The sequence below is a fragment of the Oncorhynchus mykiss genome, chromosome 9 (assembly GCF_013265735.2).
Source record: "Oncorhynchus mykiss isolate Arlee chromosome 9, USDA_OmykA_1.1, whole genome shotgun sequence".
NCBI classification, from domain to species: domain Eukaryota; kingdom Metazoa; phylum Chordata; class Actinopteri; order Salmoniformes; family Salmonidae; genus Oncorhynchus; species Oncorhynchus mykiss.
In genome coordinates this window covers 46,990,214-47,007,024 of record NC_048573.1, presented here as the reverse complement: position 1 = coordinate 47,007,024, position 16,811 = coordinate 46,990,214, and the positions used below count along the sequence as shown (strand labels likewise).

General features: G+C 42.9%; 1 protein-coding gene across 5 annotated transcripts in view; it reads right to left on the bottom strand.

Moving 5' to 3' along the window:
* Nucleotides 1-4,883, bottom strand: part of LOC110532233 (sterile alpha motif domain-containing protein 11) — a 93,260-nt gene extending 88,377 nt beyond the window's left edge. The window contains exons 1-2 of one of the 5 annotated variants that reach the window (XM_036988165.1): nucleotides 3,640-4,883; nucleotides 2,412-2,503 (exon numbers count right to left, since the gene is read on the bottom strand). In XM_036988165.1, the coding sequence (XP_036844060.1) occupies nucleotides 2,412-2,503; nucleotides 3,640-4,093 (546 nt within the window). In that variant the 5' untranslated portion in view covers nucleotides 4,094-4,883. Of the gene's footprint in view, nucleotides 1-2,411; nucleotides 2,504-3,374; nucleotides 3,556-3,639 lie in introns of those variants that run through there. The other 4 variants (XM_036988164.1, XM_036988163.1, XM_036988167.1 and 1 more) reach the window with 4 other exon arrangements.
* Nucleotides 4,884-16,811: the final 11,928 nt, after the last annotated feature.

Below are 16,811 nucleotides of genomic sequence, written 5' to 3'. Positions count from 1 at the left end.
AGACAAGCACGTCTGTAGAGAAAGGCCTGCCATTTCTGGCTAAGCAAACAACAGGCACTGACAACAAAGAGGTGTGCACACTGCTATAAACAGTACGATTACAATAGGCTTTTGTGTCAGGACTCAGAAAGCCAATTCCTGGCAAGTTACTTGAGTCATGTCACTCTATGACTGTTAATTTACTGTCAGTAGAAATGACAAACATTTTTTTTAAAGAAAGACAATTTGCAGACAACCCGACAATATTTATTGTGCCACTGTTCAGCTGCAGTATAAAATTTTATGTTAAATTCCCCCCAAAACGAATCTACTTATGTATTCTTCCCGAACTCTCTTTTTAGTCAATGCATTCCATTTGTAATTTTGTTTTCCGTGAACCCTATGTGGTAGTAGCGTATATCTCTATTCTTGGCTGTGAAAAAAAACGTCACCAGTTTACCTGTATCACTCAAACACTTCCTGCTTATCTAAACCGCTTTTGCCTTGCGTGCCTCACAAACAAAAATCAGCAGTAGCCACGCTCAGTAGCTCGCTAAGCCCCTTACGCCCTCAAGATTAGAGCTTTGGAGCGATGACAGATGCACTCCGTAGTGATAAAAAAAAACACACACACACACTGCACCTGTGTGAACAGATTCGGCGACGGTGAGTCGGCAACGGTGAGCCAGCGACGTGCTCGCTCAAAGCCAGCACACTGGCGCAGACACCACACCTGTGACGCCTCACAACCTGCATGGCATAATGCCATTAGCTCAGATGTACGGGGACGGCATGGAAAACACAGCCCAGTGAAACAGCTAGGAGAGGAACATCAGCAATGGACAGAAGAGCCACAAGAATGAGATCAATCTAGCAAAAGGGAGCCTGACTAGTCACCCATTCCTATTACTTAATAACTTGGACTAGAATTGTGCCATTCAATCTCGGCTTCATGTTGTGGTTTGAGCCCGTGTTGATTTCAATGTTGTGTATATATCTGTGAATAATGACATAAAGAAGTGAATACTCAACCAACAGAACGAAAACTTCAGGCCAAGCACCATACCCTCATATGGAGTTTTTCCCCCTTAATAATATCGCAATCAACTTTTACCAGTTGAACGTAAACACACATATAATCATTTTTTGTATTACAATTCTTCTGAAATATTGTATTAAAATATGAACATTTGGCAAAATCTCTTTAAATATGTGCAATAATAGTACTGTCCCTCAGTCGTGCAGTTAATTTCAAACACAGATTCACTACAAAGAGACAGGTGTCCTTCCTAACTCAGTTGCCGGAGAGGAAAGAAACCACTCCGGGATTTCACCATGAGACCAATGGTGATTTTAATAAAACAGTTACCGAGTTTAATGGCTGTGATAGGAGATTACTGAGGATAGCTCAACAACATTGTAGTTACTCCACAATACTAACCTAAATAGAGTGAAAAAAAGGAAGCCTGTACAGAATAAACATATTCCAAAACATGCAATAAGGCACTACATTAAAACTGCTAAAAATGTGGCAAAGAAATTAACTTTGTCCTAAATGCAAAGTATTATGTTTGAGGCAATCCAACACAACATATCACTGAGTATCACTCTTCATATTTTCAAGCATGGGGTTGGCTGCATCATGTTATGGATATGCTTGTCATCGACAAGGACTAGGGAGTTTTTTAGGATAAAAATAAACAGAATAGAGCGTGTGAAAAATTAAGTGTGTGATGGAAATAAAGTAGTGATGGAAATTTCACAATTCTTTACCTAGGCAGTTTTACATATTTTAAGAGGCCATTCTACACAATGGAGATTAAAAGTTGGGTTCACAGAAATTGAACAGTTCCCACAGGCAAAATCCTAGAGCATAACCTGGTTCAGTTTGCTTTCCACCAGATACTGGGAGACAAATTCACCTTTTAGCAGGACAATAACCTAAAACACAAGGTCAAATATACACTAACTAAGTTGCGAACTAAGACGTCATTGAATGTTCCTGAGTGTCCAAGTTACAGTTTAGACTTAAACCAGCTTGGGAATCTATGGCAAGTATGGAAAATGATCAAAAACCAATTTGACAGAGTTTGAAGAATTAAAAAAAAGAATAATGTGTTAAAATGTTACAATCCAGGTGTACAAAGCTCTTAGACTTACCCAGAAAGACTCACAGCTGTAATCACCCAACCATTGAGCATTATAGACAAATATTATTCGGAATAAATTCTGTCACAAAAGGCAGATTACTTAAGACCAATGCTGCTTACTCTGTGTCTCAATAAAAGTCAAATGTAGTTTAGAGCAAGCGTTTAGCCCAGTCGTCATCAACAGACAATTGGAATCAGCAATGCAACATACAGTTTTAAACCAATGATAAAGCAAGGAAAACAGATGTAAAAATTGAAATGCTGATGAAACCATAATCTTACCACTGGAGACGAAATTCGACACCCAGGGCAATCACAGATTGGGGGATGTACCTGTAAGATTCCTTTGGACATAAGGGTCTTTAAACTTTTCCCTGAGAGAGAGAAAGAGTGAGAGAGAGAGTTAGAACGAGTTATAACACAAAAATAAACCATACTTATACAGGACCCGTTGTTGATATCAGCAACTTTAAATCAATGACATGTAATAACATACACATGGAGGTGATTACAAATGACAGGACCTTCAAGAGCCTTATATAGGACAATATATTTGTCTAGCGAACATACGTTAACAGAGTCTACGCATAAACATCAATAAAACAGTTTGTGCAACACAAAACGTGGATAATTGTTGAATAATAACTCAAACATAAACATTACATTTGGAATTGCCAGTTTTTCAAACCGTGTGTTAAGATACATGACAGTAGGCTATTGTCATTGTATCTAATCTCAGATATGAAACTATCTTTTATCCGGCTAGCATGTTTTGCCTGAGGGCAACACCCTCTCCCAACAGAACTTGGGGTGAGGTGAGATTCTAAAATAAGTGCGCACGCGGCCAGCGCAATAACCGGTCATTATTAAAATAGGCCCAAAGTCAATAATATCAATTGTTCTAGTAATAAGTCAATTAATAAACATATTCTGGTACGTTTGTTTTGTCTGAGCCAATGTATAACTTTTGAAACCAAAATAGTAGCCAGCCAATAACATCATTATTTTGGATAGTTGCAACGCAAACATAATCTACCCAAAATAACCAAAAGAGTAAGGAATAGCCTACAACTTCAAGTCAAATAATTTCGTTCCCTGTCTCTAACATCATTCTGGTCTTTTGAGATGTCAACACCCATTTAGCCTTCTGTTATACCCAACACTCAACGGAATGATACCCGCAACGTCTATCAACTGCCATATAATGTTTAAACAATTCTGTACCCAAATATTAACGTTTTTCACCTTAGTCCACGACTCCTTACGCCCCGTTTTGCGAATGGTCGCTGCCTGTGAAGATACAGTGAGGGTATGTGCCTTTTCTCATCTCTCTTCTTACGCGCTGTAGTTGGTGTACTGCTGAGTAACCCTTTAACTACGAAACGCAGAACCAAACCAGGGAAACCGAATTTCCACTCACCAAACAATGACAAAAACCTTAAATTAGGTATCCTCCTCAAAATGAACATACTTTTAAAAAAAGGTATACATAATGTTTTATGTTGCCTACCTTTGTGCCGTATACTTCGTTTCCAATCTTTGGCGGTTTCCCTTCCACTGACAAACTGGAACTCATTCGGGGTGAGCCACTCGCCCCGGTATTTGATTGAGGGTCCCTTACTACCTTGGCACAGTTTGTTAATGTATAGTAAAGCCTTGTTCTCCCCGCACTCCACCTCGATGCATGGTTCCCCGTTCTCAAAAAACGGCTGAAAGTCGGGGATGGAGGAAAACCTCTCCAGCATTAAGTCGTCCGGGTGATGGTGAAGGTGCTGGTGATGCAGTGCCGAGTCGTGGAGCCCCAAGTACAAGCGGTGATGTCCGAAAATATGGTCGTACTGCGGTGGGTGCGGGGTCACCACAGTGATAGCGGTGTCATTTAAAGGGGCCAGGTATTCGGACTGGTTGAAGGCAGCCAATGCCAATACGTCCCCATCCAGTCTCTCCTTTTTGATGGCAGGCATGTTACTGGGAGCGAAGCGCCGGTAACAAGTGATTAGCAGCTAGCCCGAGCCAACTTGTGTGTCCTCTTTTCGGAGTTGGTCAGTCGTCCCAGACTTGAAGACGAGCCACTTTGTTTTAGGCAGGGCTCCGGTGTCGCTCTGTGACAGCGGTCTGTTGAACTTCCCCGACAGATTGCCATTCACTAGTTTCCAGCTCTCTGTAGTCGCCGCGCTCTCTGCCGCCACACTCCACCACTCACCACTCGCATGACGGTTCTCGCCGCGCTCCTGCCTACCACCCGCGCTCCTGCCTACCACTTTTAATCGGACTTGCGCTACTAATACCTGCTACGTTGGAGTGGTCATACCTTAGCCATGGACATCACGTTATCCACAATGATCATTGACACTTCCCCACATCTCTTCAGTTTAGTATTTTCTAAACAGTAGGCCTATTGTTATGATGTTGGTTTCTCTTATTTTACCTGCCTTTATTTATTGCAATTAACAGGTTTACAGTCATTGTGCCTTCCAATATGCTGGTATTGCGCAAGACGGTCTCTACCTGAATAATAAACAATACTTGGCTATACAACGTCTTGTTTGATGTATTAGAAGTAGTACAAAAAGATGCAGGTATAGGCTCCTTTGCTTACATACTTTCCATATGCAATAAACCTAGAGCCTATGGCTATCTGAGCATTGCAAACTTCCCTATTTTTCAAGATATTTCAAAGTATTTGCGTGGAACAAATTCAACTGACGGGACGTTTGAAATAGTTGTGTTTTAACCCTGTGTAGGCTATATCGTTAAAGTCACGGTGAAGTTCACAGACCCAGACCAAACAAGATTTGCACTCTCCGCCGCTTCTCAACTTGGCCCATTTAAACAGCCGAGGTTTTGCGAGCGCGAAAACTTGAAGGGGGGTGCGCGACGGACGTCATTATTGCGCAAAATATAGCCTAAACACAGTCACATTTTCCTGACATATACTGTAGCCTACGGATTATAATAATTCCCTATTCTTAAATGATTATAATATTCATGTTCACATATCAGCAGGTACATATAGCCTACAACAACAATACATATTGAAACAATACAATTCAATGTCAGTTGATGGTTAGACCTACCAAGGTAGGGATACATTTTTTGATAGGCTATGCTAACATAGAAGTAGACCCCATTGTCTCGCAACAACAAGCAAACACGTACAGGCCTATAGATTATATTCCATTCAATTCAACAACAGCTTTGAGCACATATATGTTCATTCTCTTTCATTTGTATTTGCTCATATTTCAACCCTTCACAACCTCTGAGGTTCAGAATGTGGTGGGTGTTCTCTGTTGTGCCCTCAGTGCTTGAAGTCAATCTTTGTCTTGTACTCTTTGTAATCATCTTCCCACTACTGTAATGGTCACTCTCCTTCGAGAAAAAAACATGGTCATTTTAAATATCTGGAAGGGATATTAAAAGAATAGAAGATTTTATTCATCACATTTGTTCAGTCAAAATATCAGCCATTTCTCAAAACCTGACTGCATTTGTGAAACTTCAAATCAAACACACCAGACTAAATGTTGTGTGTTTGACCTTACCAAATTTATATGACCTAAAAATACCAATCACATACAAATCTAATCCCACACAGGTTGTTGTGAAATGAACAAAGGCGTGAGTGCAATTAGATAATGGATAGAAAGACCTGTACGTGCTGTTCGCCTTCACATAGTCCCATAGTGGTAATATCTTCCATTGAAGAGGGCAAGGGCACAATCCAATGGACCTGAAAAAAAATCAGAGTAGAAAGTCACATCAGGAACGGTACTCAAAGCTGATCTAGAATCAGGTCCCCCTGATACATATATTCTTATTGATACATATATTCTTATTCATTAGGATCTGAAAGGCAAAACTGATCCCGGATCAGCACTCCAGGCCGTGACCCGTCAACTTATCACCACCCAGGTTTCTCCATCCTCCACACCACCACATGGAATAGCCATTCCACAGCAGAGGTTGGGCCCAGAGTGCTGTGTGTCAGACGCATATAAATCACACCGAATGCCCCCTGTCACGCACAGGAAGGAGCTATGCACTGCAAAGGGGCCCGAGCGCAGAGGGCCATAGATAAAGCATTGCTGAATAGCCCTACTGCTTGGATTATACAGCTATAAGCAAAAACATGCATGCACACATACATACCCATATACTGTATACAAACACACACACACACACGCACACACACACACCACAAACACACACACACACACACACACACACACACACACACACACACGCACACATACACACACACACACAGATATCTCCTTCTCACACTGAAATTCTCTGGTCCCTGATTCAATCATGTCAACCAACACAACACAATAGGGTGAATGAGGGAATGAGCAGCATGGGCGCTTGCTTACATGACATGGTAGAGGGAGACCATTCTCACCATCACCTCTGCAATACTTTATGAACCATTACCTTGTTTACTGACATTAAAGGATATACACTATACATACAAACGTATGTGGACACTCCTTCAAATGAGTGGATTCGGCTATTTCAGTCACACCCATTGCTGACACGTGTATTAAAATTGAGCACACAGCCATGCAATCTGCATAGACAAACATTGGCAGTAGAATGACCTTACTGAAGAGTTCAGTGACTTCCAACGTGGCACCGTCATAGGATGCCACCTTTCCAACAAGTCCGTACGTCAAATTTCTGCCCTGCTAGAGCTGCCCCAGTCAACTGTAAGTGCTGTTATTGTGAAGTGGAAATGTCTAGGCGCAACAACGGCTGAGCCGTGAAGTGGTAGGTCACACAAGTTCACAGAACAGGACCACCGAGTGCTGAAGCGAGTAGCACGTAAAAAAATAAAAATAAATTGCAACACTCACTAGCGAGTTCCAAACTGCCTGTGGAAGCAACGTCTGCACGTTCAGGAGCTTAATGAAATGAGTTTCCATGGCCAGGCAGCAGCACACAAGCCTAAGGTCAACATGCGCAATGCCAAGCGTCGGCTGGAGTGGTGTAAAGCTCGCTGTCATTGAACTCTGGAGCAGTGGAAACGCATTCTCTGGAGTGATGAATTATGCTTCACCATCTGGCAGTCGACGGACAAATCTGGATTTGGCGGATGCCAGGTGAACGCTGCCCGAATGCATAGTGCCAACAGTAAAGTTTGGTGGAGGAGGAATAATGGTCTGGGGCTGTTTTTCATGGTTCGGGCTAAGCCCCTTAGTTCCAGTGAAGGGAAATATTAACGCTACAGCATGCAATGACATTCTAGACAATTCTGTGCTTCCAACTTTTTTGGCAACAGTTTGGGGAAGTCCCTTTCCTGTTTCAGCATGACAATGCCCCTGTGCCAAAGCGAGGTCCACACAGAAATGGTTTGTCGAGATTGTTGTGGAAGAACTTGACTGGTCTGCGCAGAGCTATGAACTCAACCCCATCAAACACCTTTGGGATGAATTGGAACGCCGACTGCGAGCAGGGCCTAATCGCCCGTCTCACTAATGCTCTTGTGGCTGAATGGGAGTAAGTCCCCGCAGCAATGTTCTAACATCTAGCGGAAAGCCTTCCCAGAAGAGTGGAGGCTGTTATAGCAGCAAAGGAGGGACCAACTCTAGGTTAATGCCCATGATTTTAGAATGAGATGTTTGACGAGCAGGTGTCCACATACTTTTGGTCATGTTGTGTATGTCTTCTGTTAGCGGTGGGTCAAGTTATGAAGCCGGGATTCAATCTGATCAGCGGTAGATATTGCGTTATTGCGCTCTTGACATTTAAAGGTATCTTCTGGTTGAGCCAACCTAAGCCACATGGACTGTTCGCCATATTCCAGTCCAACAGGTGGTACCGGTGCATCAAGGCTCAGACCAACAGACTCTTAAACAGCTTCTATCCCCTGGTCATAAGCCTGTTAAATGGCTAACAACTACTGCTCTCCCTCTCCCACAGACTATCCACACGGACTCTATGCCCATCCACGGGTCTCTACCCACTCACAATCACAGCATTTTTTGGGGAAAGAGCTCTCAATGTAAGAATTTCACTGTGCTGTTTTACACCTGTTGTATCTTGTGCATGTGGCGAATAAACGTTGAAACTTGAAATTACATGCAGCCTTTCCGTGAACGCGGTCTCTGCGAACGTGGGAGCATTGCCTTTAAAAAGTAGGCCTCAATAGTCGACAAAGCACGATCAGATTGAATCCCGGCCTAAATCAAAAGTGCCTTTTAACTAGTCTGAACCATAGATGACCGTGATGATGATATCTGATCTATAAAAGACTGTAGATATCATGCCTTGGTTCATAGCAATATTACAAAATGGTGTGGTAGGCTAATTTCTCCAGTGTCTCTAAATGTAGGCTACATCTAATCAAACAGGGTATTATAGTAACAGGCAGGAACAAAACCTTGCATAAGCAACGGACCTTCAAGGTAGAATGAACAACTGTTTCTAGGAAGGCGACTTAGTAGGTGAACGTTTTATTTGAATCCTCTCTTTTCGCCCCCGTCACCTCAGAAACACCTCTGTGGAAATGTGGGCTCCGGTGTCGATAAGGGTGCTGGGGCGGACCTTTAGGAGAGCCCTGGGGAACCCTGTCATCACTGTCATATCGGGGATACCCATGCCCCCTCACACCCACTCCCAGCCTGTGACTCATTGTCTCCATTGCATTACTGCACCCAGACACCCACCATGGAGGGGTTCCCCTAAACTCCAACTGACATGGCAACATCTCGGCCTCCAGCAGTTCTCTGAAGAGGGTTGGCTGTTATTGGGCGTATGATTTCGTTATTGTTCGACCACCACCACCACCCTCTTGTTCTTTCTCTTTCATCCTATATCCACATGTGGACATAATTAAAACGTCACCTTTGATAGCATGTGCTACTAGGACACCCTCTTTTTTTCACAGAAAAAAAATGGGATTCAATTATATTTTTGTTCAAATAGAAACTACAATCAAATTCTGTGTTTTCTCAATCAAATATTCAGCGAATGGCGTTTTGTTTATTCACTCCACGTCGGCCATACAGATCCCCCCTAATGACGCCCTTGCCTCTGCGTGGTTGTTGGCAGCGGCCCCAGAGCCGCTGAGCTGCCGGCGGGGGAGAGAGGCAATAAATAACCCGGGGAGAGGAGCGGAGACCCCCGGGCGGTGCACAGCCTGACCTGACAAATACTCACTGGAAAACCATCACAGAGTGAGAGCCCACCCCTAGTGCTTAGAGCCAGCCTTTCAGACATGAGCTGCAATATAGGCCTACCCCTATTGGAAAAAGCAGCGTCTCTCCCTCCATCTCTCTCCCCAATCGATAGCCAGACACTGTCTGAGACACGGCGTCAGTAATTAACTATTTAGAGAACTGTTTAGAATTTCTTGCTTGCACAATTTTATAAGCCTCTTATCTTATTGCCCCCACCAAATAAATGTGGCCCCAGACTTTAGCACCAATTTGAGCTTGATAGGTTCTTGTCCTGGTTCAAATAGGAAAGGTCATAAGTGTTCCCACAAGGTAAACTATTAGTACAAAAATAGGTAGAATGTTTTCTGTGTGTGTTTCCTGGTTGTCCTTATAAAACATACATTTTTACCGCCTTCGCCTGAAAGCTCACTGATTCGCTCTTCCAAAGACATCCAAAATGTGGTTTCAGATTAAACTGACAGTGGCACCAAGAGAGCTCTTTGACTTCCAATATTTCAGCACAGCGAGGGGACGCTGTAACAGGACCCGCAGAGGCTCATAGAGTTTTTGCTGTCGTGCCGGCGCCTTTCGTCTCTCTCGCAGGATCTAAAGGGTCAGGATGCTGTCTGTGTGATCCCACACGGCTGCTCTTCCAAATGGATTTATTTCCTTTCTGGACGGCCAGGCAGGCAAGCAGCCCAGGAGGATACTCATTTTAGACCAGCGACTGTAGCTGTCAACGCAAACAGAGGCAAGGACACCCAACCTTTTTCCCCGTGGAACCCCCCTTCCTCCTGCAAGAACACACACTCAAGCGTGCCTGTATGAACACACATACACATACACCAACCACAAACACAAATCAAATTCAATTTTAATTGTCACATGCTTCATACACGACAGGTGTAGACTAACAGTGAAATGCTTACTTACAGTCCTTCCCAACAATGCAGAGAGAAAGAAAATAGAGAAATAATAGAAAAGTAATAGCACATAACAATACAAATAAGAATAAATACACAATGAGGAAAAAAGGGGGTACCAGTACCAAGAAATGTACATATAACTAGGAATAAAGTGATGAGGCAACAGGATATATAATAAACAGTAGCAGCAGCGTATGTGATGAGTCAATAAAAGGTTAGTGCAAAAAGGGTCAATGTATATAGTCCAGGTATATATTTTGTAACTATTTAACAAACTGTTTAGTAGTCTTATGGCTTGGAGTTAGAAGCTGTTCAGGATCCTGTTGGTTCCAGACTTGGTGCATCAGTACCACTTCCTGTGCGGTAGCAGAGAAAACATTCTATGACTTGGGTGGCTGGCATCTTTGACCATTTTTAGGGCCTTCCTCTGACACGGACTGGTATAGAGGTTCTGGATGGCAAGGAGCTCAGCACCCAGTGATGGACTGGGCCGTACGCACTACCCTCTGTAGCGCCTTGCGGTTGGATGGCAAGCAGTTGCCATACCAAGCGGCGATGCAGCCAGTCAAGATGCTCTCAATGGTGCAACTGTATAACCTTTTGAGGAACTGATGGCCCATGCCAAATATTTTCAGCCTCCTGAGGGGGAAGACGCGTTGTCGTGCCCTCTTCAAGACTGTGTTGACGTGTGTGGAGTGGACCATAATAGATCCCCAGTGATGTGGACACCGAGGAACTCGAAGCTCCCCACCCGCTCCACTACAGCCCTGTCGATGTTAATGGGGGCGTCTGCCCTCCGTTGCGTGTAATCCACAATCAGCTCCTTTGTCCTGCCAACATTGAGAGGTTGTCCTCCTTGCACCATACTGTCTGACCTCCTCCCCATAGGCTCTCTCATTGTCGTCGGTGACCAGGCCTACTACACTCATGTCATCAGCAAACTTAATGATGGTGTTGGAGTCGTGAGCAGCCATGCAGTCGTGGGTGAATAGGGAGAACAGGAGGGGACGAATAAAGTACGACCGAGGGGCCCCCATGTTGAGGGTCAAGGTGGAGGATGTGTTGTTCCCTACCCTCACCACCTGGGGGTGACCTCTCAGTAAATCCAGGATCCAGTTGCAGGTGTTCAGTCCCAGGGTCCTTAGCTTGTGAGCCATGACCAGCCTTTCAAGGCATTTTATGTAAGTGCTATGGGGCGATAGTCACTTAGACAGGTTACTGTGGTGTTCTTGGGCACAGGGACTACGGAAAGGGCGATACCTAGTCAGTTGACCAACTGAAATGTATTTCCCGCATTTAACCCAACCCCTCTGAATCAGAGAGGTGGGGCTGCCTTAATCGACATCCACATCTTCGGCACCCGGGGAACAGTGGGTGAACTGTCTCGCTCAGGGGCAGAACGACAGATTTTGACCTTTATCAGCTCGAAGGATTCGATCCAGCAACCTTCCAGTTACTTGCCCAACGCTCTAACCACTAGGCTAACTGCCCCCCCATGGTCTGCTTGAAATATGTAGGTATTACAGACTGGGTCAGGGAGAGGTTGAAAATGTCAGATAGCATATGATAGCAAAATGTGTCCAATTGCAGGAAATTAGCTTTAAAACTGCAACATTCTCTCTCAGCCTCATGACAAAATGTTTAGAATTGCAGGAAATTCGCTCTAAAAGTGCACATTTTTCTCTTCGCCTTTGACAAAATGTGATGAAATATTATTATAAAACTACACGTTACTCTCTGCACCATGGCAAAATCAGTTTCCCTCCCCCCAAATTGTTTGTTGTTGTTGCAGTTTTATAGCTAATTTCCTGCAATTCTAAACAATTTGCCATGACGGGGCCCCCTGGAGTATGGTGCCGTGGGGCCCCAAATACGGTAGTCTGGCCCTGCGCACGCACACACACTCAAGCATGCCTGCAAGAACACACATTCTGTACACACTCACTCAAAAGCATGCAAGAACACACACACCAAATGTATCGTATGAAAACAACCATAGAATTAAACAAGGGAGCTTAGAGGAAAACAAACATGTAAGGAGGTTAAGTGAAATATTTGTAGATATTCTAATCAATGGTCAAAATGTCAATAGTTTGTCCTATGATTTGAAGATTTGACCTTTCCAGTCTTTATCATGCACAAATCACCATGGCCCCATGTGTCCTCCAACCAGCCCCTATTGGTATAAAACACAATGTGTTCCCTTTTCATCTCAATGGAAGCTCTGTTAATAATTTGTGCAATAAAATATAGCTTGCCTCTCTAAGTTTCTGGGAGTTATTGGCACAATATTCCCCACACAGGAGGTTGGTGGCACCTTAATTAGGGAGGACTGGCTCGTGGTAACGGCTGGAGCGGAATTAGTGGAATGGTATCAAATACAACTATGTGTTTGATGCCATTCCATTCGCTTCTTTCCGGTCATTTTTATGAGCCGTCCTCCCCTCAGCAGCCTCCTGTTATTCCCCTCCATATTTGTGCAAGGCAGTGATAGGAACATAAATTATTTCTTATCTCTTCCGCAATCCATTTTTCAAAGGGTTCACCATATTTGAAAGGTAGCAGCGCCATCAGCCAACCCCAGATAATACTAGGCTAGCATTCAAGAGATTCCATTTACAGATTTGAAATTAAATGACATTATAACCCTCATTAAAATGGTCAGTCCTTAGGTCTATTCAACAACCAATAAAACCAAAATAAGGTTATGACAAGCAAACATGCATTGTCTCACTTGTTTCAAATAGCATGTGAATGGTTGCCAAGATAGCCAATCAACAAGGAAATAGACATCCTTGGGCTTCTTCTAGCAAATACGTGTGGAAAGTATTAGTCTTTAAAGTCAGTGTTGGTTGGCCCCCAACCAAGAATCAACAGAATGTTAGGCATTTTCTTGCCTTACTAAAATGTTATAGGCTAGCCCTGGCTGTAAACAAACAACAGCTTCAAAATATGTTAGAATTTTTTTTAATGGACTGTCAGTCTTGTCCTCCATTTGGATATAAGATTGAAACAGGAATTAAAGATATAGTTCAGAAATACAGTACCAGTCAAGTTTGGACACACCTACTCATTCAAGTGTTTTTCTTTATTTGTACTATTTTCTACATTGTAGAATAATAGTGAAGACATCAAAACTATGAAATAACACATATGAAATCATGTAGTCACCAAAAAAGTGTTAAACAGATCAAAATATATATTACATTTGAGATTCTTCAAAGTAGCCACCCTTTGCCTTGATGACAGCCTTGCACAGTCTTGGCATTCTCTCAACCAGCTTCATGAGGTGGTCACCTGGAATGCATTTCAATTAACAGGTGTGCCTTGTTAAAAGTAAATTTGTGGAATTTTTTTCCTTCTTAATGCGTTTGAGCCAATCAGTTGTGTTGTGACAAGGTAAGGGTGGTATACAGAAGATAGCCCTATTTGGTAAAATACCAATTCCATATTATGGCAGGAACAGCTCAAATAAGCAAAGAGAAACGACAATCAATCATTGCTTTAAGAGATGAAGGTCAGTCAATCTGGAAAGTACTTTGAAAGTTTCTTCAAGTGCAGTCGCAAAAACCATCCAACGCTATGATGAAACTGGCTCTCATGAGGACCGCCACAGGAAAGGAAGACCCAGAGTTATCGCTGCTGCAGAGGATAAGTTCATTAGAGTTACCAGCCTCTGAAAGCGGCAATTAACTGCACCTCAGATTGCAGCCCAAATGCTTCACAGAGTTCAAGTAACAGACACATCTCAACATCAACTGTTCAGAGGAGACTGCATGAATCAGGCCTTCATGGTCGAATTGCTGCAAATAAACCACTACTAAAGGACACCAATAATAAGAAGAGACTTTGCTTGGGCCAAGAAACATGAGCAATGGACATTAGACTGGTGGAGTCCAAATTTGAGATTTTTGGTTCCAACCGCTGTGTCTAGGTGAACGGATTATCTCCGCATGTGTGGTTCCCACAATGAAGCATTGATGAGGAGTGATGGTGTGGGTGTGCGTTTGTCAATTTCCTGACCTCAACCCAAATTCAATCAATCAATCAATCAAATTTATTTTATATAGCCCTTCGTACATCAGCTGATATCTCAAAGTGCTGTACAGAAACCCAGCCTAAAACCCCAAACAGCAAGCAATGCAGGTGAAGAAGCACGGTGGCTAGGAAAAACTCCCTAGAAAGGCCAAAACCTAGGAAGAAACCTAGAGAGGAACCAGGCTATGTGGGGTGGCCAGTCCTCTTCTGGCTGTGCCGGGTGGAGATTATAACAAAACATGGTCAAGATGTTCAAATGTTCATAAATGACCAGCATGGTCGAATAATAATAAGGCAGAATAGTTGAAACTGGAGCAGCAGCACAGTCAGGTGGACTGGGGACAGCAAGGAGTCATCATGTCAGGTATTCCTGGGGCATGGTCCTAGGGCTCAGGTCCTCCGAGAGAGAGAAAGAAAGAGAGAATTAGAGAGAGCATATGTGGGATGGCCAGTCCTCTTCTGGCTGTGCCGGGTGGAGATCATAACAGAACATGGCCAAGATGTTCAAATGTTCATAAATGATCAGCATGGTCGAATAATAATAAGGCAGAACAGTTGAAACTGGAGCAGCAGCACAGCCAGGTGGACTGGGGACAGCAAGGAGTCATCATGTCAGGTAGTCCTGGGGCATGGTCCTAGGGCTCAGGTCCTCCGAGAGAGAGAAAGAGAGAAGGAGAGAATTAGAGAACGCACACTTAGATTCGAATAGGACAGGAGAAGTACTCCAGATATAACAAACTGACCCTAGCCCCCCGACACATAAACTACTGCAGCATAAATACTGGAGGCTGAGACAGGAGGGGTCAGGATTAGATGGTTTGGGACGAGTTGGACTGCAGAGTGAAGGAAAAGCAGCCAACAGCTCAGCATATGTGGGAACTCCTTCGAGACTGTTGGAAAATCATTCCAGGTGACTACCTCATGAAGCTCATGAAGCTCGACCCTACACCCGCTAAACATGTGTATGTGACCAATAATATATGATTTGATTTGAGAGAATGCCAAGAGCATGCAAAGCAGCCATTAAGACAAAGTGTGGCAACTTTGAAGAATCTCAAATTTAAAATACATTTGGATTTTTTTAACACTTATTTGGTTACTACATGATTCCATATGTATTATTTCATAGTTTTGATGTCTTCACTATTATTCTACAATGTAGAAAAGAGTAAAAAATAAAGAAAAACCCTTGAATGAGTAGGTGTGTCCAATCTTTTGACTGGTACTGTACATATCTAAATACGTAAAATAATTTAACTATCCCTTTAACAAGTGTGTCTTTAAATAAGACAACACCTTTAATGTTGTTCAATGCATATGCTGCTAGTGTCACAAAGTTGGTCTTGAAGTGTTGAAGAAAGACCAATGAAATGTACTGTTCACACCTGAGTCCCTCCAACCTACAACAAACATCAAATCGGCTTTGTAAAGAGGTAATATCTGCTTGCAAAGAATACATTTCCTGATCTCCCGGCCGATATAGAGTTTTGTTCCGTGCGATTTGAAACCAGCAATCAGCATTGCGGTTTGAAATAGCCCTGAAACCGGAGCCAAGACGTCGATGAGTCGCCGACACGTTTCAATTAGAGAGCCGCCCTGGCCGATCTATCCCCCGGGGCGTCACAGCTCAGTGGTCACGCCCCACACCGACTCCACACGAAAAGCAGTTTAGGGGCTCAAGGAGTTTGGAAAGCATTGGTAAAATAATACCTTCTGTTTTTGTAATAATGGTTTTAATTACACATCATAACTGTTGTTTTCATCACGATGCTAGATGATTAGAGATGGAGGCATAGTTGTTTGTTTTGTAATGCTTGGAATCGTTTTTATTCCACAGCAAGTAATAAAAGCCTTTGAATATTCCTGTAGGCATTAAAACGAAAACACGGTTGGTTTCAATGTGAAAACTACATATTTTTTATGACATGAGTAGTCTGCTGAATTTGTGCAAACAACATTCAATCCCTTGAGAGAGTTCTATGAAAAACACATTTTTCCATATTTTTGGGCTGAATTTGGCCTCCATAAACCATAACATTGCACAAATTACTTCTGATATGCCCAATGCTGTATGTAAAAGTACATTTAGCATGGTCACTGTCATAATGGTCAGTTTAAGGAGGAAGTTCAGTATTTTACAACTTAATATTCGATGATTACCCTGAAAGTAATTCTGTAGAGAAACCGTAGTCCATGGTTCGGTTTTCTTGAAACAGACACTACAAACTTTAGCTAACTTTAGTCACTGCTAGTTAATGCCATATTGGCGTTTTGAGCTGTATAATTTCCAGACCATTGAAGCAACATGTGTGGTATGAGAAATTCATCATTCTAAAACCTTTAATGTATGCTATCTAATGATAATTTCAGCTCTAGCCAGCTACTTAATTTGGTGCTGGGATCAAAGGTTTTTAAATTAGACTAACGAGTAGCAGACAAGTTCAAAGCCCAGCCCATCCCCTTCTGAAAAGTCTAGTATACAATCAGCCCAGTCATACCATACCACCACCTCATCCAAATCATGACTTGCCAAAATAATCAGTGACACCAATCCA